Source organism: Excalfactoria chinensis, chromosome 8 (genome assembly GCF_039878825.1).
Source record: "Excalfactoria chinensis isolate bCotChi1 chromosome 8, bCotChi1.hap2, whole genome shotgun sequence".
Classification (NCBI taxonomy): domain Eukaryota; kingdom Metazoa; phylum Chordata; class Aves; order Galliformes; family Phasianidae; genus Excalfactoria; species Excalfactoria chinensis.
In genome coordinates, this window is record NC_092832.1 from 12,742,240 (window position 1) to 12,767,205 (window position 24,966).

At 45.1% G+C, this 24,966-nt stretch overlaps 2 protein-coding genes across 5 annotated transcripts; one reads left to right on the forward strand and one right to left on the reverse strand.

Annotated features, from left to right (window-relative positions):
* MFSD14A (major facilitator superfamily domain containing 14A) lies at positions 1-12,771 on the forward strand. Its single transcript, XM_072343649.1, has 12 exons — positions 1-245; positions 3,919-4,014; positions 4,557-4,619; positions 5,159-5,286; positions 7,044-7,158; positions 7,896-8,114; positions 8,278-8,391; positions 8,815-8,886; positions 9,307-9,419; positions 9,583-9,680; positions 10,190-10,353; positions 11,441-12,771. Exons 1-12 carry the CDS (start codon positions 159-161, stop codon positions 11,645-11,647), a joined length of 1,476 nt encoding a protein of 491 aa, XP_072199750.1. The 5' UTR covers positions 1-158; the 3' UTR covers positions 11,648-12,771.
* SASS6 (SAS-6 centriolar assembly protein) lies at positions 12,741-24,959 on the reverse strand. 4 transcript variants are annotated; one of them, XM_072343648.1, is made up of 17 exons: positions 24,818-24,947; positions 23,726-23,786; positions 22,387-22,466; positions 21,334-21,438; positions 20,418-20,589; positions 19,492-19,569; positions 18,676-18,795; positions 18,381-18,572; positions 17,994-18,188; positions 17,539-17,628; positions 17,279-17,458; positions 16,784-16,865; positions 16,509-16,618; positions 15,516-15,638; positions 15,143-15,234; positions 14,666-14,757; positions 12,741-14,563 (listed from the first exon to the last, which is right to left on the reverse strand). In XM_072343648.1, exons 1-17 carry the CDS (start codon positions 24,883-24,885, stop codon positions 14,481-14,483), a joined length of 1,923 nt encoding a protein of 640 aa, XP_072199749.1. In that variant the 5' UTR covers positions 24,886-24,947; the 3' UTR covers positions 12,741-14,480. The 4 variants fall into 4 exon arrangements, with proteins under 4 accessions (XP_072199749.1, XP_072199747.1, XP_072199748.1 ...); XM_072343646.1 differs by having other exon boundaries at positions 13,367-14,563; positions 22,383-22,466; positions 24,818-24,894; XM_072343647.1 differs by lacking the exon at positions 23,726-23,786 and having other exon boundaries at positions 13,367-14,563; positions 22,383-22,466; positions 24,818-24,902.
* Between the last annotated feature and the right edge of the window lie 7 nt (positions 24,960-24,966).

The following is a 24,966-nucleotide window of genomic DNA, read 5'->3' on the forward strand; positions in this document are numbered from 1 at the left end:
GGCGATCGCGTGATGCGCAGCGGCCGCTGCGCGGGGGCTGCGGGCCAAGATGGCGGCGTGTGCCTGAGGGGTGGCGGCGGCCGCGCGGGAGGGACGGGCAGGCCCGGCTGTGGGGAGGGTCCGCGCTGCCCCCGCTCCCTCCCGGGGAGGATGGTAAAATGACCCAGGGGGGGAAGAAGAAGAAACGCGCCGTGAACCGGAGCATCATGCTGGCCAAGAAGATCATCATTAAGGACGGAGGGACGGTGAGGCCGGGCGGGGCCGGAGGGCGGCGGAGGTTGGGGGGGTGGGGGGGCTGACGAGAGGGGCCGGCGCGGGGAGAGCCGCGGCCGTGGGGCCCCGCTTTCGGTTTGCGCCGCGCTTCCCCCGGTGCGGCCTCCGCGTGAGGAACGGCCTCGGGGGGTATCGCGGAGTCGCGTTGGGAGCTGGGAGCAGCTGCGACACCTGCGGATGTCCCACGGCGGGCCGCGGCTGAGCGCGCCGAGCACGAGCGGGTCCGGGGCGGCACGCGGCGTCCTCCGAGGGAGCGGGTGTGCGGTGCGCTGCCTCCTCACGGCCTGCTCACCGCATGGTGTCGGGTCTTATCCGGGCCTCGGCTGTAGGGGCTGTCACCCGTTTGGGCAGCTAGAGGTTGGTCTTCTGACTGATCTGTCAGCGGTGCTGCTGACCGCACATGGTCGCCTGTGGATCTTCTGCCGTGCGATATCGTAGATTGGATGTATACTCTGCTAACACGGTGTTGTTGTTTCTTAAACGCAGAGATGCATCGGCCCATGGGGGCCTTCACTGACTCTGCGTGGAAGTGATGGGAGTGAGGGCAGGTGTTGTGCACGTGTGCACGGTTACTGTGCAGAGCTTTAGAAGGAGCGGAGGGGTTGTTGTTCCATAATAGCGTGCTGCGGGGGGAATTCTCTCTGGAACTGATCGGTCACTGATTGAGATAGAGCGTGTTTCAAAGCGCCCTTCATCTTTCAACTAATATCTGCTGAGAGACAGGAAAGGGTTGTACAACTTTAAAGTTACGAAGTATAACATCTCCATAATGCCTGCAAGAACTTAATTATGCCTGGATTGCCATTGTTGTTCAGTGCTGGAACATCCTGTCTGCTCTTCTGCGCCCAGTCTTCCTGGTTTCTTTGTCTGCCCAGTGTGTTATGGGATGTGATGGGAAACAGGTAAATGAAAAGGGCTTGTGTCTTGAATGTGTGCGTTTAGCAAACCAGTCATTAAGCTGGCATCTGAGTGTACAGTTTCCAGCCTCGGTGGTTTATTTTGAAGCTGTTTCACATCAAAGAAAACTCTGGCCTGTGAGGGTATGTGGCTGCTTAATAAGACACTGTCATGGAGTAAATAGTTTATTGATGAGGAACTTAATTTCTTGTCACTTCTGCTTACTGAGCGTGATGGTCAAGGAGAGGGATTAAAAAAAAAAAAGAAAAGAAAAAGGGGAAGAACCCACTGAGTGCCGCTGTGAAACCTCTCCCAGCCCTGAAGGTCATGCTGGGTCCTGCCATGAGGTGCTGCAGGCTGGGGCAGCACATGGTGCTGCTTGTGGTCTCACTGGTTGTGCCCTGGCCCCTATGCAGAGCAGAGCCATGCCGCCCCCAGCCTCTCCCTCCTGCTGCTTCTGCCCCTCTTAACCCTTTCCTGGCACAGATAGGTTTGGGTGTATGTTTGATTATTGCTGTATTTTGGTGTTTACCACTTCATTGCTTATGCAGAGGCTTTATAAACTCACTACGGGCTCTGGCTGATATGCTCCTGGCACGCAGCATGTCCCTCTTGCCCATTCCCACAGAGCTCTGCCTGCTGCCAGCACCCTGCCAGCCCGGTTGGGGCCAGCCCTGAGCCAGTACTTCTGTCCTGAGCCCTGGATGGAGTTAGCAGCACGTTCGGCATCCTGGTACTCAACATAGGATGGTTCTTCCTCAAGCATTAAGCTTGTGGTGATGGTAATTCACTTTGTTTCCCTCCATCATCTTAGCTGAACTAGATTAAAATCTGTGGAGGAAGCACGCTGTGGCTGACTGCATACTGTTACAAGTAAGTAGTTCCAGCATTTCACTGTCACGGATGACTGTGCCAGCAGTATTCCATAGAACTGCCTCCTGGTATTTCTGTGTTAGTCTTTGCAGTTTAGTAGCTGTATCACAGAAAGCAGCCTGTGATGGTGTTTGCTGTCAGGCTGACCAAAAGGAGATGCAGTAACACTAGTTGTGTGGGTTGCTTGCTATTCCTAATTTTGCCTTCCCTCACAACCTACTGGAATTCACCTAGAATAAGATTATGCATTTTTTAAGTACTCGTTAAACAAATTAGGAGTTCCACCTTTTAGATGTGATTAGATTGCATCCGGTTTTGTAGGTGGGAGCTACTAGCAGTGCCTGTGAGAAGTGGGCACTGGCAGTAGAAAAGAAAGGCAGTTTAACACAGAGATACGGATGCCACTGGATGTTTGTTTCTGCCACCGTGATGGGCACTGCTTTGACAGAGTGGGGACAGGTATGACCTGTGGTATTTGGGAGAATGGAGTGGTTTGTTACAGCACCGCTGCCACCCCAACATGGGGGCTGGTGGAGTGATGTGGCAACTCGAAAGCAATCTGGGGAAGATGAGAGTGAACCTGATTTCCTGCAGCAGGCTGAGGCGCTCAACTGAGATTGTTACTTCTGGTTTGCACAGAGCAGCAGGAAATTTTAATCCAAAACTAAAATAAGGATTGTGGGTGGAAAGGGCAAGGAATGGTGGGAAGGCGAGATAATTATAGCCACTTTCATAGGTACTGGAGACTTAATTTACTGCAGAAAGAGAATAAGACTGAAAGTAGCAAAGGGATCTGTGTGAGCACTTACTGGAGAGGGCTCAGGAAAGAAAAATGGCACAGTATGAAGGGACTGTTGTAGCTTTACCTTTAGAGTATTGACACAGTTACTTTTTAAAACTGATCTTTTTTAGCTGTAGGGGTGAATGGTCCATGTGGCTTTTCTGTATTTATTTCTTATAGTTTAGAAGGTTTATATTTTTTTCTGTTGAGACAAATTGGAATCCAGAAGGAAAAGCTGGAGGTAACTTATGTATGTTTTGTATTTAAAGACTGATGTCACCTAACTGGAGCTTAAAATTGTACAGCACTTGAGATTGGATGGCACCTCCAATGATTTCTAACTCATCTACCCACTGCTTGCTGCAACCAGGGCCACTGGAGCAGTGTGTGCTGCACTGAGTCCACCTGTGTTGGGGACAGGGATCCACAGCCTCACTAGGTGACCCGTTTCCACTTTGTGTCAAGTTTAAGTCCAGTTTCCTGTATTTTAGTTGGTGTCTCTAGTCTCATCATTGAGCACGTATGACAACACCAGGATGTGTCATCTTTCCTTCCTCCCATCAGACATTTATACACGTTGCTAAGGTCCCCCTCAGCCTCCTAGAGAAGGGAACCAAGGACTGTGGGCAGTGTTTGCTCAGTAGAAGTGCTGGGTCTCATCAGGTCAGTGACACTCTGCTAGCAACACGTCCTTATGTGAAGCTGGGATGTTGAGGCCGCATTTTAAGGTTACCATGTTCTGAAATCATGAAAACTAGATTTCCATGCAGCATTGCTTGGGCTTGAATGTTTTTCTCAAGGAAGAAGAAGAAGTGGTCCTTCTAAGAGTGCTGCTGCTTTCAGTAGCACCCTTGTATCCCAGACTGGCAGTGTAAGTGGTTCATTTTTCTCTCTGAGATGAGAGCGCACTTTGTACTCCTCAAAGCATTTAGGCACTTCAGCACATTAGGTTGAGCAACTCCTCTGACTCCTCTGAGATGTGCTGAGTTCCAGTTTCATTTCCTAGCCCTTCTGTTTACAGTGCTCAGATGCATTTCTTGTGACTATGACAGCTTGTCAGATGCTTTAATGACCTGTTTTTCCTTTTGTTCTAGCCTCAAGGAATAGGCTCACCTAGTGTCTACCATGCTGTGATAGTGATATTTTTGGAGTTTTTTGCCTGGGGACTCCTGACAGCACCCACTCTGGTGGTAAGTGATGTGCTGAAGTTCTTTCTTTAGTTTGGGAATGGGGTAATTACTGCAGAAGGCTTTAAATACCTGAATTAAATGAAAATTGGGCATCATTGAGCGGCTCTGTTATGCAGGTGAAAAGAATACAGATAGACCTTACCTGTTGCTGAAAGGGAGGCTCAGTATGTAACACTTACCAGTGATGCGCAGTGCATATCCACAGAGCATTCTAAAGGCCACTTCTGGCATGAAATTACTCTGCTGTTCCTTGCAAAGCAATAATGGGAAGGAGCCTTCTTAGCTATTTTCCCCTTGTGCTCATCTGAGGTGACTGATTTAATGTAATTGCAGTATTCTTTCTGTGTAGTTTCAATAAATATCTTTGTTTTGTGTGGATTAATTCTGCATAATTTTGGCTGTCTTACAGTTAAAAATATCTCTCTGTAATCCATGGAAACAGGGAGTGCTGTGGGTGTGCCACAGTGTAGAAGGTGGATGCACGATGAGCAGTATTTATTGGTAATATTGTGTAAACAACTGTGTTGGAATTTCTTTTCCAGGTTTTGCACGAGACCTTCCCAAAGCACACGTTTCTAATGAATGGTTTAATTCAAGGCGTAAAGGTAGGCTGACAAAAGTAATGACAATTTCAGGTGAATGATGGTTTAGAAATGGCTGCGTCCAATGAGAGAAACATTCCAGAGATTTTTCAGTATAGCTTTAATAGTATAAATAGAATGTGAGAATAAAGTATTGCCAGCGAAGCTAGTATGTATCATTTGACTTGTGGTGCTACTTTGTGTTTGCTGTGTGTACCTTGATTGAGTTCACCAAATAAAAGGTTGTTGACTAATCCTGAATGACACGCATGATCTTAAAGCTTGATGCTCCACTTGGGTATTTTCGGTTACATTGATGTGAATTCCAAACTGCTTGTATTGATGGATCATCTGGCTTGAGTTTAGTTCTGAGATATTAAAAATCAACTTATGTGTTAGCAAACATGGAACAGATTAGCAGTGCTTGACCATGCTGCCTTTGTGCTGCACCGTAGTTGTTAATTTTAGTAGAAAGAGAGCCTGCTCCCCCATCAGTTTGCAGTGTGGATGCCTATCACAATTCTAAGCACTCAGTTCTAACTGAAATGTTTTATTTCACTTAGGGCTTATTATCATTCCTCAGTGCCCCACTCATAGGTGCCCTGTCTGATGTGTGGGGACGAAAGTCCTTCCTGCTGCTAACGGTGTTTTTCACCTGTGCTCCAATACCACTAATGAAGATCAGCCCATGGTTAGTAAATTCTTTCACGTTTGATTGGTTCCTTGTATAGGTTATTATGTAATACTTGTTTGTAATAGTGTTGATAAAATATTGTTTGGGCTCTATGTGACATTAAGGCTTTTCTATTATAGAATCATTAAGGCTGGAAAAAACCCCTTTAAGATCGTCTAGTCCAGCTGTCTGCCTGCCACTGATATTGCCTGCTTACCTGTGTTCCTTAGTGCCATATCTGCACATGTCTGGAACACCTCCAGGGCAGTGACTCAACCACATCCCTGGGCAGCCCATTCCAGTGCCTGACCACTCTTTGGGAGAATAAGTTTTTCCTAATATCAAACCTGGACCTCCCCTGGTGCAACTTGAGGCCATTCCTTCTCATCCTGTCACTTAGTTCCCTGGGAGAAGAGGCCGACCCCCACCTTGTCACACCCTCCTTGCAGGTAGCTGTAGAGAGCAATAAGGTCTCCCCTGAGCCTTCTCTTCTGCAGACTAAACAGCCCCAGTTTCCTCAGCTATTCCTCATACAACTTACAACCACCAGCTTTGTTGCCCTGCTCTGAACACACCCCGGGTCCTCAGTGTCTTTCTTGTAGGGAGGGTCCCAAAACTGAACACAGAACTCAAAGTGCGGCCTCACCCACGCTGAGCACAGCGGGACCATCACTCCATGCTCGTGCTGACTGCACCTGGGCACATTGCTGGCTCACATTCAGCTGGATGTGACTCCATTTGCCACCACACTCTGGGCCCAGTCCTCCAGCTGGTTCTTCACACCAGAGGGTGTATCTGTCCAGGCCATGGGCTGCAAGCATCCCCAGGAGAACACTGGCAGCATGTCAAAGGTTTTGCTGCAGTCTGGGCAGACCACATTAGCAGCCAACAGCCTTGCCCTCATCCACCAGGTGGGTCACTCAGTCCTAGAAGGAGACTGACTCAGTTCCCCTAACTTTGCAAACTGAAGTAGCTGGTGTGAGCTGCCGCCCTGCTTAGCCTCTACTTACTGTTGGTCACTGTTGTGGCCACATAATTGTAACATTAACTAACTAGAAGGATGGAAAACTTACGCATGAAGTAACCGTTTGTAAACTAAAGTTTTACTGCAGTTTTATACTTTTGTTTCTTTAGTTTTAAAACCCATCAGCTTTCACACTGTCCACAAGATTAGTAAGCTCTTAACCGGCACGTACATTCTGCAGGTAGTGCTTGAGTCAGGATTCTCAGTGTTGTTGGACTACCCGCGTGCTGTACCTCAGGGTGTAGCTGCAATAACAGACTGCACTGACGCAGGGCAGAGGCAACTATTCAGGTAGCTCCGTACCCCTTTTCAGTTCTACTCTTTGGTCACATGGATTCCTCATGGCTACTTCATCCCTTCCCTGGGGATAGCTTGTTTCAAAGGGTAGCTTAATGTTTCTAATGACGTCCTACCAGTGTCTAGCATAAAGATAAAGCTAATGTTGGGATCTCCCAGTGCCCGAGTCCTCAAAATACTCGTGTTCTTGACTTGCTTTTGGTTACTGACATCAGCATCTAGTTTCCTGTGAGAGTTCACTCACAGCAGCTTTTGGCAAAGTTTTGCTGTTGATGGTCGGGGCACAAAGAAGTTGTGCAGCCGTATAAACTGTGCGACTGCTGTAAGTCCATTGGAGTGTTTGTCAGGAAAAGATGGAGCAGGCCGTTACTGTTGAGCCGTGCTTGGATTTCGAGACTTGTTGCTCCTATTTAGCTGTTCTGGTGATTTACTTATGTTTTTGCAATGTTTTCAGGTGGTACTTCGCTGTTATATCTGTCTCTGGAGTTTTCGCTGTGACGTTCTCTGTGGTCTTTGCGTATGTAGCAGACATAACCCAAGAACACGAAAGAAGCATGGCCTATGGTTTGGTATGGTTGCTTTTTTGGTGTTTTTATTGTTGTTTGTGTTGTATTCAGTACTTGACGCTTCAGTCCATAAAGATTTTAAACAGTGCTATTTTCAGTCCTTTGGCAAGTCAGTTTCAGCCTGCAGTAGGGTTAGATCTACTGTGGATTAGTGGAACCATTTCTTGTATTCAAGCTGCAGAATCGATGACGATACTCAGCAGGGATAGCTGAAAGCAGGGGGGGAGGAGCTGAATCGCTTCGTCCTGCATGTTTGCATCAGGGATTGAGGGATTCTGAGACAGTTCCGTCTGAGGTTAAAGTGTGACATTTTCCACAAGGACAGGCAGGTAACAGAGCTGCTCTGTAAAGTTCCATTGTAACGAGCTGGGTTAAGCAGCACATGAAATTTAACGTGCCCTTGAATGTGGGTATTTTTAGTAGACTTTTAAAATTGAATTACTAATATCTCACCAATGTGAAGCACAGCTTCCCAAAGATAGCAACAGGCAGCTGTATATTTAATTAAACCTCTATGTCAGAACATCTGGGAGTGCCACGAGCTTCACACCGCTGTCCTGTTAGCCAGAAAATCGTCGTCTTCTAAATCTTTGTCAGGAATGCACACTGTGTGGAGCTGGGGAGAACGTTTTCCTTAAGCTCTACCTGATAAAATGGGCAGGGTTCTGAAAGTCAGGAGAAGGGAGTAATAACCTCTGAATTCCATGGCTGACACCCTCACCGACTGTTCTTTGTTTCAGGTTTCAGCAACCTTTGCAGCAAGCCTCGTTACCAGCCCTGCTATCGGTGCCTACCTTGGTCGAGTCTATGGGGACAGCTTGGTTGTGGTCCTGGCTACAGCAATAGCCTTGTTGGACATTTGTTTTATTCTTGTTGCTGTACCAGAATCCCTGCCAGAGAAGATGAGGCCGGCGTCCTGGGGAGCACCCATTTCCTGGGAGCAGGCTGACCCTTTTGCAGTAAGTTGGTGAAATAATGGAGCATTTCATATTCGAAAATGCTGAACTATAAAGAAAATACAGACGTTTGTGTGCCTTAGCTGAGCTGCTTTCACTCCCGTTTACCAGGTGTGCTCTTTCTGAATATGACCATTAAATATTTTCCATTTTTTTCTTGCCGCAGTCCTTGAAGAAGGTTGGCCAGGACTCCGTAGTGCTGCTAATCTGCATCACAGTCTTTCTCTCCTACCTCCCGGAGGCAGGTCAATATTCCAGCTTCTTCCTGTACCTCAGACAGGTAAATTAACATTTTGATATGGATTTGAATGGGAGTAAATTTAGTGGGAAGCTTACAGTGCTGCTGAGCTAATACAAGGAGTTCAGGTATCGAGTGATGTTTAAAAGCTTGCAGCAGTTAAGTTCTCTTGCAGTTGGGATTTCTCTTGCTTTTAGATACAGAGGAATAAATGCATTCTGCTTCACATGTTTTGTCCTCCTGGATTATGAAGTCGTTGTTAGACGCTTTGTTAATGACGTGAGAACCATTCACTGGTTGTGTTGGTTCCCCTCTCGGTTTTTATACTTTATTGGGTGGAAAAAAGAATTAAGTTGTGCTGGAGTTGAGTAATGTCAGTGTTGTGCACTGACTGTTCTCACACTGATCTGTGTGACGTGATGCGCACTTCACACTGAATAATCAACTTGTTTTTTATATATATAGATAATGGGATTTTCATCTGAAAGCGTTGCAGCGTTTATAGCAGTCCTTGGAATTCTTTCCATTATTGCACAGGTGAGTCACTGCGAGACCTGGGAAGAGCCAGGCACGATGGAGAGCTTCCGTAGTGCTGTGGGCCCCGAAATATCACTCACCTTTTCTGTAGCTGTTCTTCTGGGCTTCTAACAGTTGATTAACACTCCTACTTTAACTAATGTACTTAGATGAACTGCTTGCCAGATAAGAGTAAAGGTCATTAGTGTGCAAAGTGCTTTGTGCTGGGATAACAAAATCCTTCTGTGCAGAGAAAGGGTGACAGCTTGTATTACTTGCTAAGTGATTCTAATTGATGATGGTTTGGGTAGAGGCAAGGCTCCCTGGCAAATACTGCTTTTGGACTTTGCTTTTTTAATTCATTAATTGATTTGCATGTATTTAACATTTAGAATAAAATGTTATTTTTGTTTTCTTGTACGTTTTCCCCTGCTCTATCAGACAGTAGTTTTGAGTTTACTTATGCGGTCCATTGGAAATAAAAACACCATCCTTCTGGGCCTAGGATTTCAAATACTGCAGCTTGCGTGGTACGGCTTTGGATCCGAACCCTGGTACGTACATTTCATTTTAACATCTGAATTCATGTGGTGCTTTTCTGCATTTTATCCGGGAGAGACGCTCGTGTTTGTGCATGCGTGGATTCACAGCCACACGTTCCATCTGCAGGCTCTGTCCCTGTGCAGTGCTTACTTACTCAGTCTCTATTTCCCGCAGGATGATGTGGGCAGCAGGAGCTGTTGCAGCCATGTCCAGTATTACTTTCCCAGCTGTGAGTGCGCTGGTTTCACGAACTGCTGATGCCGACCAACAAGGTGGGTGTTCCCAAACCTCACTGAATGCCAGGCAAACAAGTCTATGAAGCCAACATATCTAGAGTCAGCCGTCACCGCGGTAGCCCATGCACTGAGCGTAGGTCAGAAATAGCACAGATCCAAGCTGTGTTAAAGCTGTGCTGTGTGCATCAAGTCCTGTCCCAGAGGCAGAACATGAACAAATCCCAACAGAGAAAAATATTTAGCAACTTTCATTACTTTGATGCAAGTTAGCTTTGCTGTCCAGCTCCTCCCCTGCTGTACAAGATTGATAACAGGGTCTTGGAATAAGCATGGCATAGGGAATGCTGCTCTAGGCCTGCAGGGACATGGAAAAAGGGCCTTGAATAAACCAGAGGAGCATTTTTCTGTTCGCTTTGTTTGTCGCTGCCCATGGTGCAGCACTGCTGACACTGTTCCTGTCTGCATTGGCTTAAAAAACCAGTTAGGAGTCAGTGTTTGTGTGTGTATGAATATAAATAGATGACAGTGTATGTTGTTGTTCTCAGGTGTCGTTCAAGGGATGATCACAGGAATACGAGGCTTATGTAATGGTTTGGGACCTGCACTTTATGGCTTTATATTCTACATATTTCATGTTGAACTGAATGAACTCCCTATGCCTGAATCACCATCAGGAAGTACCGCTGTCACACAGTACCACTTACAACAGGTATTCTTTTTCTTACTGCTGATTCCAAAAACAGAACTGGTTCTTGAGTATGATGCTGTGCTACGTTTCCTCATGCTAACTGGAATGAAGCGTGTAAAAAGAGTTGCTTAAATCTCTCTCACAGAGCTTTATTTTTTAACTAGATAGATGCTGTAGTTTTATTTCTCTTTTAAAGAGATCCAACTAATAGGCAGCAGATAACCCCCTTAGAAAGAGAAGGAAAACAGACTAATAGGTACAAGCTTTCTTGTCTCCTGTGCAGTTTGCCAGTGTTGTATTTTCTTGTCACATGTTGTGCATTAGTTGCTGTGTTCCCTCACATCTAGCCAAGCCCTTTATTAACTGATGATAAGAATTTAGAGCAGCTGACTGTACTGGCTGCAGCAGGACACGGCAGTGCTTATTTTCAGCTGTTAGATTCAGTGCTGTCTAGCTCTGTTTCACTAACTGGTCAATTTTAGAGCAGAATCTTTTTTTTTTTTTGGTACTTCTATTTGTTAATGGTGGGTTCATAAGATTGTGCTGTCTGTTGATGGCCGTGAAAGTGAATGACTGAAAATGCTGCAGAAGAACTTGTTCTGCCCTACTTGCAATCAGTTGCAGTGTGTGCCTGTATTGCTGCCTGTTTTAGTTCTAGATGGCAAATGGCACTTGGAGAGGAAGGGAAGAGTTAAGGTCAGCAGGGAGAAGATGCTAGACTTGAATGCTAGACTTGAATGTGTCCTGCTGCCTCCCAAGGAGCACGCTTTGTGAGCCGATGTCCAGCTTCAGATGCACAAAAGCACAGAAAATGAGCCAACTGCTGGTGTGTGATTTTGTTTCACAAAACCTGCCCTAGGAAAGGAAGTTGGCAAGCAGCAGTAAGCAGCACATAGTCCCTCTCCTAAGTCTAAGGCTTCATCTGCCCAGGTTTCTCCTAAAGGATTCTGCTCGGAGGCAGGTGTCATCTTGCCAAGCGTAGCAAGACAAAACAGTTCTTTCCACTTAGGCAATGTGTGCAGTTCAGCCATCTTAATTACATTACTTACATTACATTAATTCATGCGAAGGCTTAATAAATATTTTGTGTTGATGCTGTTTTTTCCAGAATTCTATCATCCCTGGCCCCCCGTTCCTGTTTGGGGCGTGCTCGGTGCTGCTGGCACTACTTGTTGCCTTGTTTATTCCCGAACACACCAACCTAACAGTACGATCCAGCAACTGGAAGAAGCACTGTGGCAGCCACGGCCATCCCCACAGTCCACAAGCTCCTGCCGAGGCTAAAGAACCATTACTGCAGGACACAAACGTATGACAGCAGAACCTAGGAAGACTTTTTAGGCATTTTTCATCAGCAGTTTGGAAACGCATTCCATCGAAAACTATTTCTTAAGGTAATCTTAAGAATTCTCTTTCTGCATGAAATTCATAGGAATTAAAATAATTCCAAAGATGTTGCCATTAAATTAATATGCTTTTTCTTTCTTAAAGAAGAGTTCAGTATTTATCTCTTGCCATGAAACACTGTTACTACTAAACTTTACATTCTAGTTTGGAGACAAAAGAATCTCGTCAAGGTCTGAGCATGTGTCCTTCTGTTTCCTTAAGGTGGTGAGCTTTAACTCATGCTGAGTCTCAATGAGACATACAAGCATCCGTGTGGACCCATTCATTTTAATGGTGTAAAATCTTGGGTCAGATGATTCGAAGCCTTAATGTAAATGTCCTCAAGTAGGGAAAAGGTGAACTGCTATCATTTATTTTCACAGAGTCGTATGGTGGACTTGGTGGTTCTTTCTGTTTTTTAAAGTTTGTACTAATCTAAGAAATAGAGGCACGCTTGCTGAACAGTAAAAGTTATTTTTATGTAAGTGCATTTACTCTATTTTTGAACAAATGGTAGTATCAAACATTTGTTTAAAGCTCAAGTGGGTGTTTTGAGCCTACAGGTTTTATTACGGGCTCTAAACTCTGCTTTCATAAATACTGTTTATTATACCACTATATTTCTGATGTTTGCGTAATCGTACAAGGACCTCAAAACTTGAATCCAGCCTGAACTATAAGCTGATAGCCTTGAACATGTCAGTGTGCTCCATAGAGTGGCCTTTGAGGACTGCGCAGTAACCCTTCGACATTACAGAGCTGATGTTTTAGTCCTACGTTTTCAGGACCCCTTAGTACAGAAGAAAGCTTTATATACAACGACAGATGTGAATTTCTCTAAAAGTGTATATTTTTGTGTCCGGTTGTATTATTTAAGTGTTCCTTTGTATAAATCTGTGTATAAAGTCTTGTATAGGTTTAAAACATTTTCATCTTGTGGTTATTGCTTAATGCTTTTTTACCTATGAACATTCACCATGGTTGACCAAGAGCAGGAATAATTATGTAAATATACTGTAATAAAGCTGAATATTTTAATGAATTTTTAAATAATTGTTCATGTCATTTGCAGCCTTAATCAAAGCCATGTCACATAGCTGTTGGACTTCAGTGGGGTCTGAGAAAGCCTGCAGTACTTTCATTTGGCACCAACTGCCTGCAGCTGCCAGTCCCTCAGTGTCCGTACGGACGAGGTCTGCAGGAACTAGTCGCTTATGGAGGCTGCGCTGCAGTTCTGCCCTTCCTGCTCTGGAATTTGTTAAATCTTTTCACATCCTCTTCAGTTTTCTTTTACATTCCAGCAGGACAAAGAGGTGTTTAGCACATCTCCATTAATGACCACAGCCTCTTCTGCAATAGCAGTTTATACATAGTTCCATGTGAAACAGTCATCTTCAGCTGTACCCACTAACACTGAACTCGGCAAAGCAGTGTAAGCAGCAGTGCAAGCAGCAGTGCAAGCACACACCTTAGGAACGGGCAGCTGCCCCCCGGGGACCCCACGTGCAGCGCAGCGCTGGTCCAGAACTAGAGCAGTGCGTGGGGATGCAAAGGAGCTGGGAAGGAAATCCAGAGAAAGGAGAGGAGAACAAACACCGCCATTCTGGCACATGGCAGTACTGGAAACAGTAACTCAGCACTCTTAGAACAGAGGTTTGATAGACGTTTAATATTTCTAGAGAAGCTTGTACATGTCAAAACAAATGGGTACACAAACATGGCGCTGATTATAAACAAATGTACACATTTTGCACTGCAAAACAAACCACTTAAATACACAGCCCTCAGCTGCAGTTCAATACATCTAAGGTATGAAGGATCTTTAAAAACACAAGTATGAAGACAGTCTCTGCAATAACAGCGTGCTCTGGATGTTCCAGGCACTTGCCTGCCATAGGTAACAATGAAATACAGTTACATGATTCTGGCATTTGAACCCCAATAGTGGAATGTGCTGAACAGATTTAGTCTGTTGCAGTTTGAATGGTGGGATAGTTTAAACAAGTAGGTTTCTGTGCAGGATTACATTTGTAAAGTAGGATTAGTAAATATGGGAGAGCTTCAGTTCCTCTGTTACAGCATTCATTGCTTTGCAGTATTTAATGCTTGGTTGTCAGGAACGCAGCACTGACAGATGGGTAAGAAGTTCAGGTAGCCCAGGCTGAGATCTTTAAACCTTGTTGTCACTGGAGGTATATATAATTTAGGATCTTCCATTACAGTGCTTATAAATCTATATAAAATTCCAATTAAGCAACGTTTCAAAATTAAAACTGCAAGAGAGGCAGGGGTTGTGCTCACTCACAAACCTGACCATTATTAAATTAAACATCATCCAGAAAGTGCTGGAAAACCACCTGCAACATCCTTTCTCAGAAAGAGGAAAGCATTGCAAGGAGTCACGTTCCCTATCAGGGAATAGCAGAGAATACACTTCGATAGTCACATGTGTCAAATACTGGAACCAAAGAAGTCAAAAGAAGTCAGTGCCACTTACTTGGGTTTTCTGGAAGACTACAAGCCAGGAGAAAATCCAGCACTTAGTTCAGTGACTGAAGCACACAGTGGCGCTACCATTAAGGTTGAGGCTGCTTAGAGCTCTATCTGTTCTGAATCAGCTGAAAAGGCATCCAAATAAGACATCTTTCTCAAAGAAAATCCATTCAGACAAAACTGTCAGTTTACGCTGATACTGTCACTAATGTTTGTATAGGACACCATCAGATCCCCAGTTCTAAGGCAGTTCTTAATATCCCTGGCTACTATCCTGGAAAATAAGCTGAGGCTGTTGTCACTGCAGCTGGTGGTGACGGCTGGACTTTGGGTAAGTAGGGTTTCAAGTACTCTGTAGAAGAGCAGAAACACGACAGTGTTCATAGAGTCGTAACTATCATTACCTTTTAAGTACATCTCAAATAAGGCCTTGTTTAACTATTTCCAAACATACCTGAGTTCAGTGTGTTTTGGCTGAGCCCTCGTAAAGGAATGCTGTCTTCTTTTTTCTTGAAGTACTTGGATTCCAGCCCCAAGTTATCACCACTGGAAATAAAACACAACGTAGTTAGCAGCGTATTAACAGCAACGTGGATGGGGCTCGTTCAGCAAAAAACAACAGAAGTAGAACTACAGTTCCTATTGACTTTATCATTCAGCTGTTAACTATGACTGAGTAAACGAGAACCACCTACAACTAACGGTCTGACTGTATCACCTGGTAGCCACAAACTTGGCACCAGAAGGGACAGAGTGCTGTGGGACAATCTTCATTTGTTGCCTACAAACCAAGTTTAGTGAGCAGTAAGTTGGCTACAAATCCATAAACATGGGAGTGATGAAGAGCAGCTCACAGAATGAGCTTGGTATTGCAGGTGTTAATACAAAAGAGGAAAAAAAAGCAGCTAAAAAAGCAATGGATGATACTTACTTCTCCTTATTTGCTGGATGACCAGATGCTGCAGTCACGGCCTGAACATCTGAGCGCTGATCTGTTTTTGAAACCTGTGAGTTAAACTGAATCTGCAGAAACAAAAGAGCTGCAGGTTAAACAGGGCAACTCCAGATTAATGGTGCAGCAGCAGCTGGATTCAGAGCGGGCTTGGCAAGGATTCACTTGTCCATACCTTGAAGAGCACTGAAGGGCAGAAAAGCACTGACTGGTAGTCAGCATACTGCCCCCTAGTAAGCAGCGCTGGGATGTACAGTAAGTATTAATGCTTTCTGAGCAAGATTAAAACAAATAAGATTGGATTCTTCATGCTGTTACATTGTGAGGCAAACAGAAAGGCCCAAATTCCCACCTTTGGCACTGGACAGTGGGGGCTGCTGCTTTTGTTACGTGCTGGTTCTGCAAACTTCTGGAAGGCGTAGAAGGGAGAAATGGGATGAGTGATCCCTGAGCTGAGAAAGGAAGGTCGGTCAAGCTGTGGAGAAAGAATACTTTAATAAGAGAACAAGAATACATCTGTAAAGGACAAGAACGGGTATGGAAATACATTTGCTGAACAGATTTATAACTCCAGATTTAACAAGTAGCCAAATTTGCAAAGCTGACACTTTGTAAGGTTGAATGATAGGAAGATGGTAGCAAAAGATGATACAAAAGGCTATTTGTAAAGGGAAACTCACTGATATTGATGGCTGGAAAAGCTGAGGCAAACTCCACCAGGGAGCAATCTGCAAGAGATGCTGCCTCAGTGAGGGTCAGCCCTTAAATGAGGTCTAGAGGAGGTGGAGTCGAACTCAACCCCTTCTGGGAGCACAGCTCAATTACTCCCACCTGTGCTCCCACAGCTGACCCAACACTTGCCTCGGCTGCTTAATCAGAGGTTCAGGCTGTGCTTACCAATCTCCCATACACACTTAAACCAGGTCAGTCTTTCTAATGGGAGGGAAAACAAACCTTTTAAGGAGAAGGGTAGCTTTTTAAGAGCTGTAATATATGTAGTTTTAACTTACGCCGTATCAACAACGTAAGGGTAAAATTCATTTTGAAATCCATACAAAGATCATTAGGGGGTAAGTTAACCTCACAGCACAAATATTGAGGGTTTGTTTTGTTTCCATCCCATGCTTTACATTCTCAAGGGTAGTTGTAACATTGCTAGATGAATTTTAAAGAATAAGAGCTTCAGAAATAGCCCCCAGGGCCAGCACCGCAACTGGCACCCAGGGGGCTATTATGTCATAACAGTACAGCAAACACACCACCGATACAGGATGAAAAGCAAAAAGGCTTTTTTTAGACCATGCATTTCAAGGAGAGATGACTGTTATCTGTTCTTGTATCTTACCATGCCGTGAGGTGACGGGGCAGTCCTAACGCCGCCATGCATGCTGCTGGGAGTCTCCATCTTCTTGACCATCTGAACTTCATTCAGCTGTTTGTTCAGCCACGTGATTACTAAAGAGATGAAAAAAGGTCAAGCCCCTCCTCACAGAAAAGTGACAGCATGAGGGAAGTGCAGCTTCTCACAAGCAAGCAGACATATCAGTGCAGCTGCCTTCCATTAACTTTCAGAAGCAGCTCAATCATTATCTGTAAGACGATATAAATGTACAAACCTACCGTTCTCGTTGGTTTTCAACAGCTGTTTACTTTCTTCCAGTTTCTGTATTGTAGTTTCGAGCTGTTCTTGTAACTTGCAAACCTGCAATATCACCGCACGGATTATAAAGCCATCAGGAAATGTAGCACTCAGTAGGAACTCAAGAAAAATGACCATATAAATAAGAAGTGAAGGATCAGAGAAGTTCTATAATTACTTAAAGAAGTCGGAACTCAACTTTATGCAGCATCAGTACGATAACTCTTTGGAAATGATCTGTTTCTAGCCAGACTGAGGACAAGACTGCAGTGAGAGAATCTCTATTGCAAGTCACTAACATGAAAAGAATGAAACGCTGATTATACACTTAAACATATTAAGTGCGAAAGAGTAAATTCTTATGTAAAAAAAATCAAGACCTTGTTGCTGTTCACAAATATTTTAAGGGTTTTAAAAAACACCAACGATGCTGCACACAGAAACACGCAGGACGCAGGGTCAGCCCGTCACAGCACCTCCTGCTCTTTCATCCTCAGAGATTGGCCAGTCTCCTGCAGTTCTCTCTGCTCTTTCTGAAGCCTCTCTTCCTTTTCTGCTAACAGTTTCTCCTGTTGAATTGTTACTGTATTCTTCAGTTTTAATTTACTCATCAGGGTTTTCAGATCTCCTTGTAACTTCTTGATAATTTCATTCGCCTACAAAGAAGGATATTTTCAAAGTAACTCCTGAAAACAAAAGATGACATAAAGCAAATGAATGGCACGTTCCAGCCAACCTTAAGAAGTTCAGCTGACAGAGACTTAATTGTGGTCTCCAGCTTCTCAATATGACTTTGTTTCTTTTCAGTATTCTCCTCCAGTATCACCTACAAAAGAATCAGAAATGCTTTATAACGATGCAGATACAACACACAGCACTTCCAACTGTAAATACAACCTCAGCAACTTTTTTTCCATCTGCCCTCGATTTCTGGTTAAATTATGTTATTGCTTAAATAGAGATCTCTCAATTCACCCACTTTACAAGAAGTACCACAAAATATTGCAGCAGTAGCTGCCTTCATCAAAATTAATCCAGCATAACTTTGATGCCTTAATTCGGCGTCTTTAACTACATTTAAAGCTCCCTTGCTGCACTAATGAAGTCTGGTTATCCAGTAACCTTTAGAGACCTCAGTTAACAAAGTTCTGCAGAGCAGAAACAGAGAAACAATGATTCCAAAACTTGCACCTTTTGTTCCTGTGTCGCATCCAGCACTTCTTTTGTTCTAACAACCAGCTGATCTTTGTCTTTGATCTCTTGTTCCAGAACAGCAACCCGTGTCTGTAGCTGGTTAACGAGTTTCTCCTTTTCATGACATTCAGCATCCAGAGTGGTGTTCTCCCGACGCAGCGACACCACCTCCTGCTTGGCTCTTTGGCACTCCTACAGTGTTGGGAAGGAATTGGTTTTTATTCTTTGGAAAAACAAACAAACAAAAGCAAAATTTAAAAGATATATATAAATTATCACGAGCATATAGTAGAAAGAAGTAAAACTTAATATCCTATATTAATTACTGCAAGCCTAAATGCTCTAAAAATCATCATCTTGGTTAGGGAAATTAATAAGCCATACATCTTCAACTCCAGCAAGCTTTGCTTTCAGTTCTCTGACTGTAGAGTCTCCTTTGTATCTCCTTTCTGTTAGGTCTTTATTGATGACCTCAAGCTCCGAGAGTCTGTTCTGCAGCTGCTGAACACTTCTCTGATGCAAACTTTCCAATTCCTTTTTCTGTTGCTCATGCTGTTGCTGGTACTGAGTTTGTGCCTGTAATGACAAGGGAAACAACAACAGTCAGTCGGTGAAACTGAACATTAAGCTAAGAAACTATTTAGGTACGAATACTGCTAATCCTTTTCCACTGTCATACCTGGAGAGCTCTTTCCTTCTCAGCTGTCAGCTCCTGCGTGTGTTTGCTTGTCAGCGCAGCAGTGTATGACGCCCACTCATTTTTCAGCTTGTCCAGCTCTCGGCTCTTCTCTGCCAAGCTCTGTTCAGGTTACACAACCGTTCAGGGCTTTAGAAAAACTATCGTGGATTTTAAGAATGCAGCATTTCATTAAATACCGAACGGTTCCTTCCTGTTCCTTCTTCAAAGTCTGTATTTCAGCAGGAGCCCAAGTATCCATTCATTGTATCAACAGAGAAGTGAGATACTGAAAAGCTCAGCTTTTTGACTTTGTGTGAATACAACAACCTTCATTTCCAGTTCTATTTTCTCCCGACTCAGGAGTGACAGAACCACCTGCTGCTGCTCCTAGCGCTGCAGCTCGTAGGAGTTTTAAATCAACCGCTCTCGTAGGGAGGGAGGAAAAAAAGCAAGGGCAGCAGAATTGTCTTTTTAATTTGGAATTCTCCGTTCCAGTTCAGCAGTCTGGCAGCCCCCAACACTGAGATCAGTAAGTTTTCCATTACACAAAGATCTCCACAATTGGAGCTTCAATGGATTTTTTTTCCTGTTTCATGTTGGTCAGAAAGTTTGTGGAGCAGAATGACCCACAGCCAGCACCATCCAACCAAAGTGGAAATACAGAACCTACCGCTGAGCTGACTATAAAAAAGAGTCACAGAGCAGAGCAGCGTAACCTCGTAACCTCCAGCCCTTCTGGTTTATTTCTGTTTCACAGTTTTTGCAAATCTAAGGATTCCCACCCGCTCACAGAACAGAGCTACAAATGTACGTTACCTGTTGGGTGTAGCTCAGTTGTCTGCTAAAATCCTCTTCAGTTTTCCGAAGCTTTTCTTCCAATGTCGTTTTGTCTTCCTATGGCAAAATTGATATCAAGACTCAATCTTAGCTCCCAAAACACCACTATCCAGCTTCCACTTCAGCATCGTACAGTGGGTATGTGGCTGCTTACACTCAATTTGTGGAGAAAGCATCTTATGAAACAAACTTCATATTGAATAAGATATAAAATGTGCATTTAAGAGAAAAAGGCAAGGAAAATATCCCGCATTATGCTTTTAATCAAGCACCTGTTTACAAAGCAGTTCCCTTAGTAACAGATCAGCTGAAATACTGGAAATTTAACTAGTTAAAATGGCTCATTAGGTGGCTATCAACATGACAGTGCAATGAAAGGCAAACAGCCAGGCTATGAAAGAGGCAACAGTTGCGCTAGGAGATCATTAGTTTTGTAGTAAGACTTTGTAACTGAGTTGCTATTTAGCAGCAGCCCTCTGAAGTCCACAAAGCCTCAGAATCATGCACACATGTGATTTCCTACACTGGGCTGCAGAAGAGGCAGAAAGCTTACAGGGCGGCACTGATCTGTTAATCAGCACAAGACTATGAAACACCAAACACTGAAGCATTCAACAGCTGAACAAGACGTGTATGTAAAACACCTGGTTTTCTGCCAGTTTCCATTCTAGCACTTGGTTGAGTGCACATCTAAGATTTTCATTGCTAGAGTGAAACAACTGAATTTTTTACCAGGCAGCCGGACACCTGCATGCAATGACGTGCAAACAGAAGGACAAAAGCAAAGCGAACTACACAACTCCTGCATACTTCTGAAGAATCAAGACTGAAAAAAACGTGACGAACCATTCCTGAACACACCCAGCATCAAGGCCTTGTTGCAGCCATGGCACCCTTCACTTTACCTTAAGGCACTTCAAGCAGCTGGCTAAAAATTTCTTTATTTCTGCATCATTTCCCGGTAGGAATTTGAGAGAGAGATGGGTGAGGTGCTTGAAAGGGTTGGTCTCCACTACATTTAAAGAGACAGGTGTGCGATCCAGAACAGATGCTGAAGAAACCAACTGCAGCAAAAACCTGGGGGAAAACAAAAACAACCCAACATTGTTTTACTGAATCTATTAGTAGGTCCTCCAAGCTATTTTCAAATCAAATACATTTCTATACATACAATAAAAGGCTGTCACGTGTTTGTTTTGAAAAGCACTAAGACCTTCAATTCCTATCAATAATTATCAACTGGAATGCTTGCATATTTTATCGAGGAATGTAAATAAACAAACAAAACCAGAAGCGAGTATTGGGTTTCTGAATGTTTTCAGAAGGCCCTCTTAGACTCCTGTAGTTCCAACCCCCCCTGCCTAGCAGGGCCACCTAACATACGTCTTTACTAGATCAGGTTGCCCAGAGCCCCGTCCAACCTGGTCTTGAACACCTCCAAGGACGGGGCATCCACAACCTCCCTGGGCAGCCTGTTCCAGGACCTAACCACTCTCCTAGTAAAGAACTTCCCCCTAACATCCAACCTAAATCTTCCCTCTTTTAACTTAAAACCATTTCCCCTAGTCCTGCTATTATCAGCCCTTTCGAAGAGTTTGCTCCCCTCCTGGGAGTAAGTTCCCTTCAGGTATTGAAAGGCTGCAATGAGGTCACCCCGCAACCTTCTCTTCTCCAGGCTGAACAAACCCAACTCCCTCAGCCTGTCCTCATAGGGGAGGTGCTCCAGCCCCCTGATCATCTTCGTGGCCCTCCTCTGGACCCTTTCCAAAATCACCATATCTTTTTTGTACTGAGGGCTCCACACCTGGACACAGTACTTACCTTGGGATATCCTTGTTCTGTTCTTGAATGCATTGCTGAAGCAGATCTATAAACTTCTGTGGGAAAGCAGAGAAGTCCACCAAGAGACCTTGCTGGGATTTTAAACTACAGAAACAAATGGGGGGAAATATCAGCAATACATAGAAATGTAATTTCTTTCCTAAAATATTTTGTTTTCACAAGTAGATCGAACCAATTCTGATCCTGTCATAAATGTCTGACGTGTTCTTTTCAATCACTGAAGGAATGCACTCATGTCTTGGACAATAACCAGCAGAGGATATTTTTTACTTCAACAATTCTTGCAGATGTGCTGCTCAGAGGAAGTTCCTGAGGCTGAACAAGCATTCCTTCAGCTACAAAGCTTCCTTAAGCACGTGGAGCACCAAAGGACACAGCACACAGATAGGGGAGGCTCAGCTGCTACAGACACCACTTGCCCATTTAACTGCGCACCTTCATCACAGGTGCAGTGGACTCAAAGCAGTGTATGCAGAAGCCATAACTGTATGCTGACTGTTTAATGATACACTGAATTCTGAACAGCTGTCTGTAAATACTGTTTTACTTGGAGCCTCACGCTGATCACGTGCAGATATGGTGGGCTTTTATAAAGGAAAAAGGACCTCAACCATTTGTGTGTGGTGCCCAGCTAGAATGCAAAAAATGTAACAAGAAAAATCCACAAGACAAAACCTCAAGTCTATAAATCTGTGTTTATGGAGGCATGCTTTCCTGTTGGAATATGTTCTTAAATAGCACACAAACATAACCATCTCCAAGAAGCAGCTGGGTAGGCAGAAGAGGCAGGGAGTGAGACGAGCCACAGCACTGCAGCTGTGCGGGGACCTGGGTGTCAGGGTCTGTCACATCACAGCGCCCTGAGCCGCTCACTGCCCAGCAGGAGAAGGAAAGCAGCACTGCCTAAACATTGGCAACAAACTGCAAGTGAGAAATGCTACAACTCAAATTCTAAGATAAATCTTTAAAGGCTAAAAGCTCTATTTCATTCTTCACGACCATTTCTAAGCACTCACAAACAACTTCACCTGCCTTTGAAAATCTTCCTCAGATATGACAAGGTTATAAAGGAAAAAAGGATCAGCATCATCAGTCAGTCTCACAGCCAAATCCTGAAAAGAAAGACAGAGAGATATGATTTTCAATACCATACGCCACTCCGTAGTATCCGTTCAAGTATCATAAAGCAGCATTGCAAACGGCCTACTGAATATTACTGTTACTTTGTACCCACGAGTAAGAATTGTGACAACTCGTTTAGGAGAAAGCATTAATGTTTAATGTAATCCCCATCTTAAATAATACTGTGGGAAAAAGCAAAAGCAACAGCTCAGGAAAACTACTTCTCACCACAATAAACACGGCAAAAGCCAATCAGCTTCCAGCAGCAATATTTCACAACCCTACACGTCTTCTTATTTTACATCAAGAAACTTATTTGCAGTTTTTCCTCTCATTGTGCAGATCCCACTTGTGAGCCAGCAGTCGGTCACAAACAGTCGCTCCCATAACTGCCAGCTTTTTAGCTCACGCTGCTCCTAGCAATCAGAGACAACACCTGCAGAGCAGCCCATCCCTTTGAATGCAGAGCTTGGCAAAGCAAACAAAACTGATACTGCTAGAATCTAGTAAACTCAGCAGGAACATTGCAACGTTGTGCTGCTTAGCTTCTAAAAATGAACTCATTTGTTCACTGGAAGTCTGCGCAGCATTTTGGAAAAGCTGCCTTCTCCATCAACGTTGGCCTCTCATTACAAAGCTGGGGCAAAAAAAAACACCAGGTACAACCCAGTACCTGCCAGGTGCTCACACACTGCACTCACACACTGCGCTCACACACTGCGCTCACACACCAGCCCTTCTTCATTAACTCTACCATCAACTGAAGGCCACTCAAACATCCTGATAGGTAGAAATAAAGTTTAAGTGACAAAGTAGACGTAACACAGATTTTATAACCCCCAAGAGTAATCTTACTGCTGACTTCCTAGGTCTTTTTTACTGCACATTTAGTGTGTTATTTCTTTCCTGCTGCTCTAGATTAATCCCAAGCATTCCAGGACAGCAGCCCACACACTGATACACAACAAGATGCTGCACCCACACAGAAGTTGTTGTTCTCATTAGTTAAGGAGAGGACTCTGCAAGGACTGCTGGTGCTCCCCACCCCAAAATAAGAGCCAAGGCCAGACGTGCCCTTTACCTCCCCCAGAGGTCCCCAAATACTTCTAATCTTCAAGATTATGAAGCACAGGACTCAAATGACAAACAGAGCAACATCTTATTCTGCTTTCCCTTTGCCCATTTGTCCCACCATACAAGGAAATACAAATAAAACAATGGAAAACATAAATACAACTAATCCACAAACCTTTTTATGAACAGGGTTAGAAACTGACAGCAGCTCAACATTCACTCGAACATTTAATCTCCTGCATATAAAAAGGTGCAACTCATTAATAAACCGAGGAAATGGCCTTCAAAAGACGCGTTCACAGCTACATCGCAGGAATTGGGGGCCATTCAGATAGGGGCAGATTGGGCAGACCCGTCAAGAACTGATGACTGCTTCTGAGCTACCCGGGAGTTACCGCCACAGCTCCTCAGTCTGATCAGGGCTTTATGGTTTTGTTTTTGTTTTCATTTTTGTTGCTTGTTATCCATAACATCAAACAGCGCGGAAGCTTTATTTCCCAAACCAGCAATTCCGCACAGCCCTGCTGTCATTTGCTACCGCTCGCAGAAGAGCAGCGCGGCCGTTTAAGCACCGATTCCTCGTAGCAGCTCCCTCAGAGCGGCCCGGTGTCACCGCGCTGCCGCACCGCCCGTCCGCTCAGATCCCGCACCCCCCGTCCGCTCAGATCCCGCAGCGCACCGCGGCTCGTCCTGCCGTCAGGGCGATTCTCCGCACTCCAACACGTCTCACGCCAAACAACCCCTCGCGTTCGGTCACGCACAGGCGCTGCCGCGGCTCGGCTCGCGCACAACCGCCCGTAGTGCTCCCGAAGCGATGGGGTGCCGTGCCCGCACTTGTCCGAGCGCCGCAGGCAGCACCGGGCGCACGATCGCTCCCGAAGGCCGAGCTGAGCGCCGGGATATTGCGAGCGGCCGCCGGGTAACGGCAGCGCCCTGGCGACGCGCTGAACACCGCCCGGCGCGGCCCGCACGGCGGCAGGCCCACGGATCCGGGCGCAGCCCCGCACAACCCGTTCTTCATCCGCCCCCAACCCGCTGTCACTCCGCTTCCTCTATGGGACCCGTAAGAGCCACCCCGACGCCACGGAACGCTTGCAGGCCCGCTCCCACACAGTCCTTTATCAGCCCCACCAGCGGCCTCACAGCAGGAACGCGACCCGCAACTGCTCGGGCACGACGAAGAGCGACGGGAGAACTCCTCCAAAAGGGAGGAAGGAACCCCCCGCACCTAGAGACGAGACCCGGCTACAGCCTGCCCGCCGCTCACCTCTCCTCGCAGCCCTGGCCCCGCGCCTGCACGCACACCTCGCGGTTGAACAGCAGCTCCGCCGCCATCTTACGCTTTGAGTTTGGCGCCCGGCTCCCACAGAGGAGGAGCCTCAAGATGGCGCCCCCCAGCGCGCGCGGGGTGCGGCG

Excerpts from the sequence above, each read along its gene's own strand:
- MFSD14A (XM_072343649.1), top strand. The coding sequence starts at position 159 with ATGACCCAGGGGGGGAAGAAGAAGAAACGCGCCGTGAACCGGAGCATC. Across the intron at positions 8,392-8,814 it reads TCTTCCTGTACCTCAGACAG|ATAATGGGATTTTCATCTGA; the intron begins GTAAATTAACAT and ends TTATATATATAG. Across the intron at positions 10,354-11,440 it reads CACAGTACCACTTACAACAG|AATTCTATCATCCCTGGCCC; the intron begins GTATTCTTTTTC and ends TGTTTTTTCCAG.
- SASS6 (XM_072343648.1), bottom strand. The coding sequence starts at position 24,885 with ATGGCGGCGGAGCTGCTGTTCAACCGCGAGGTGTGCGTGCAGGCGCGG. Across the intron at positions 19,570-20,417 it reads GCTGCTTGAAGTGCCTTAAG|GAAGACAAAACGACATTGGA; the intron begins GTAAAGTGAAGG and ends ATTTTGCCATAG. Across the intron at positions 14,758-15,142 it reads CATCCAGCAAATAAGGAGAA|TGGTGATAACTTGGGGCTGG; the intron begins GTAAGTATCATC and ends TTTTATTTCCAG.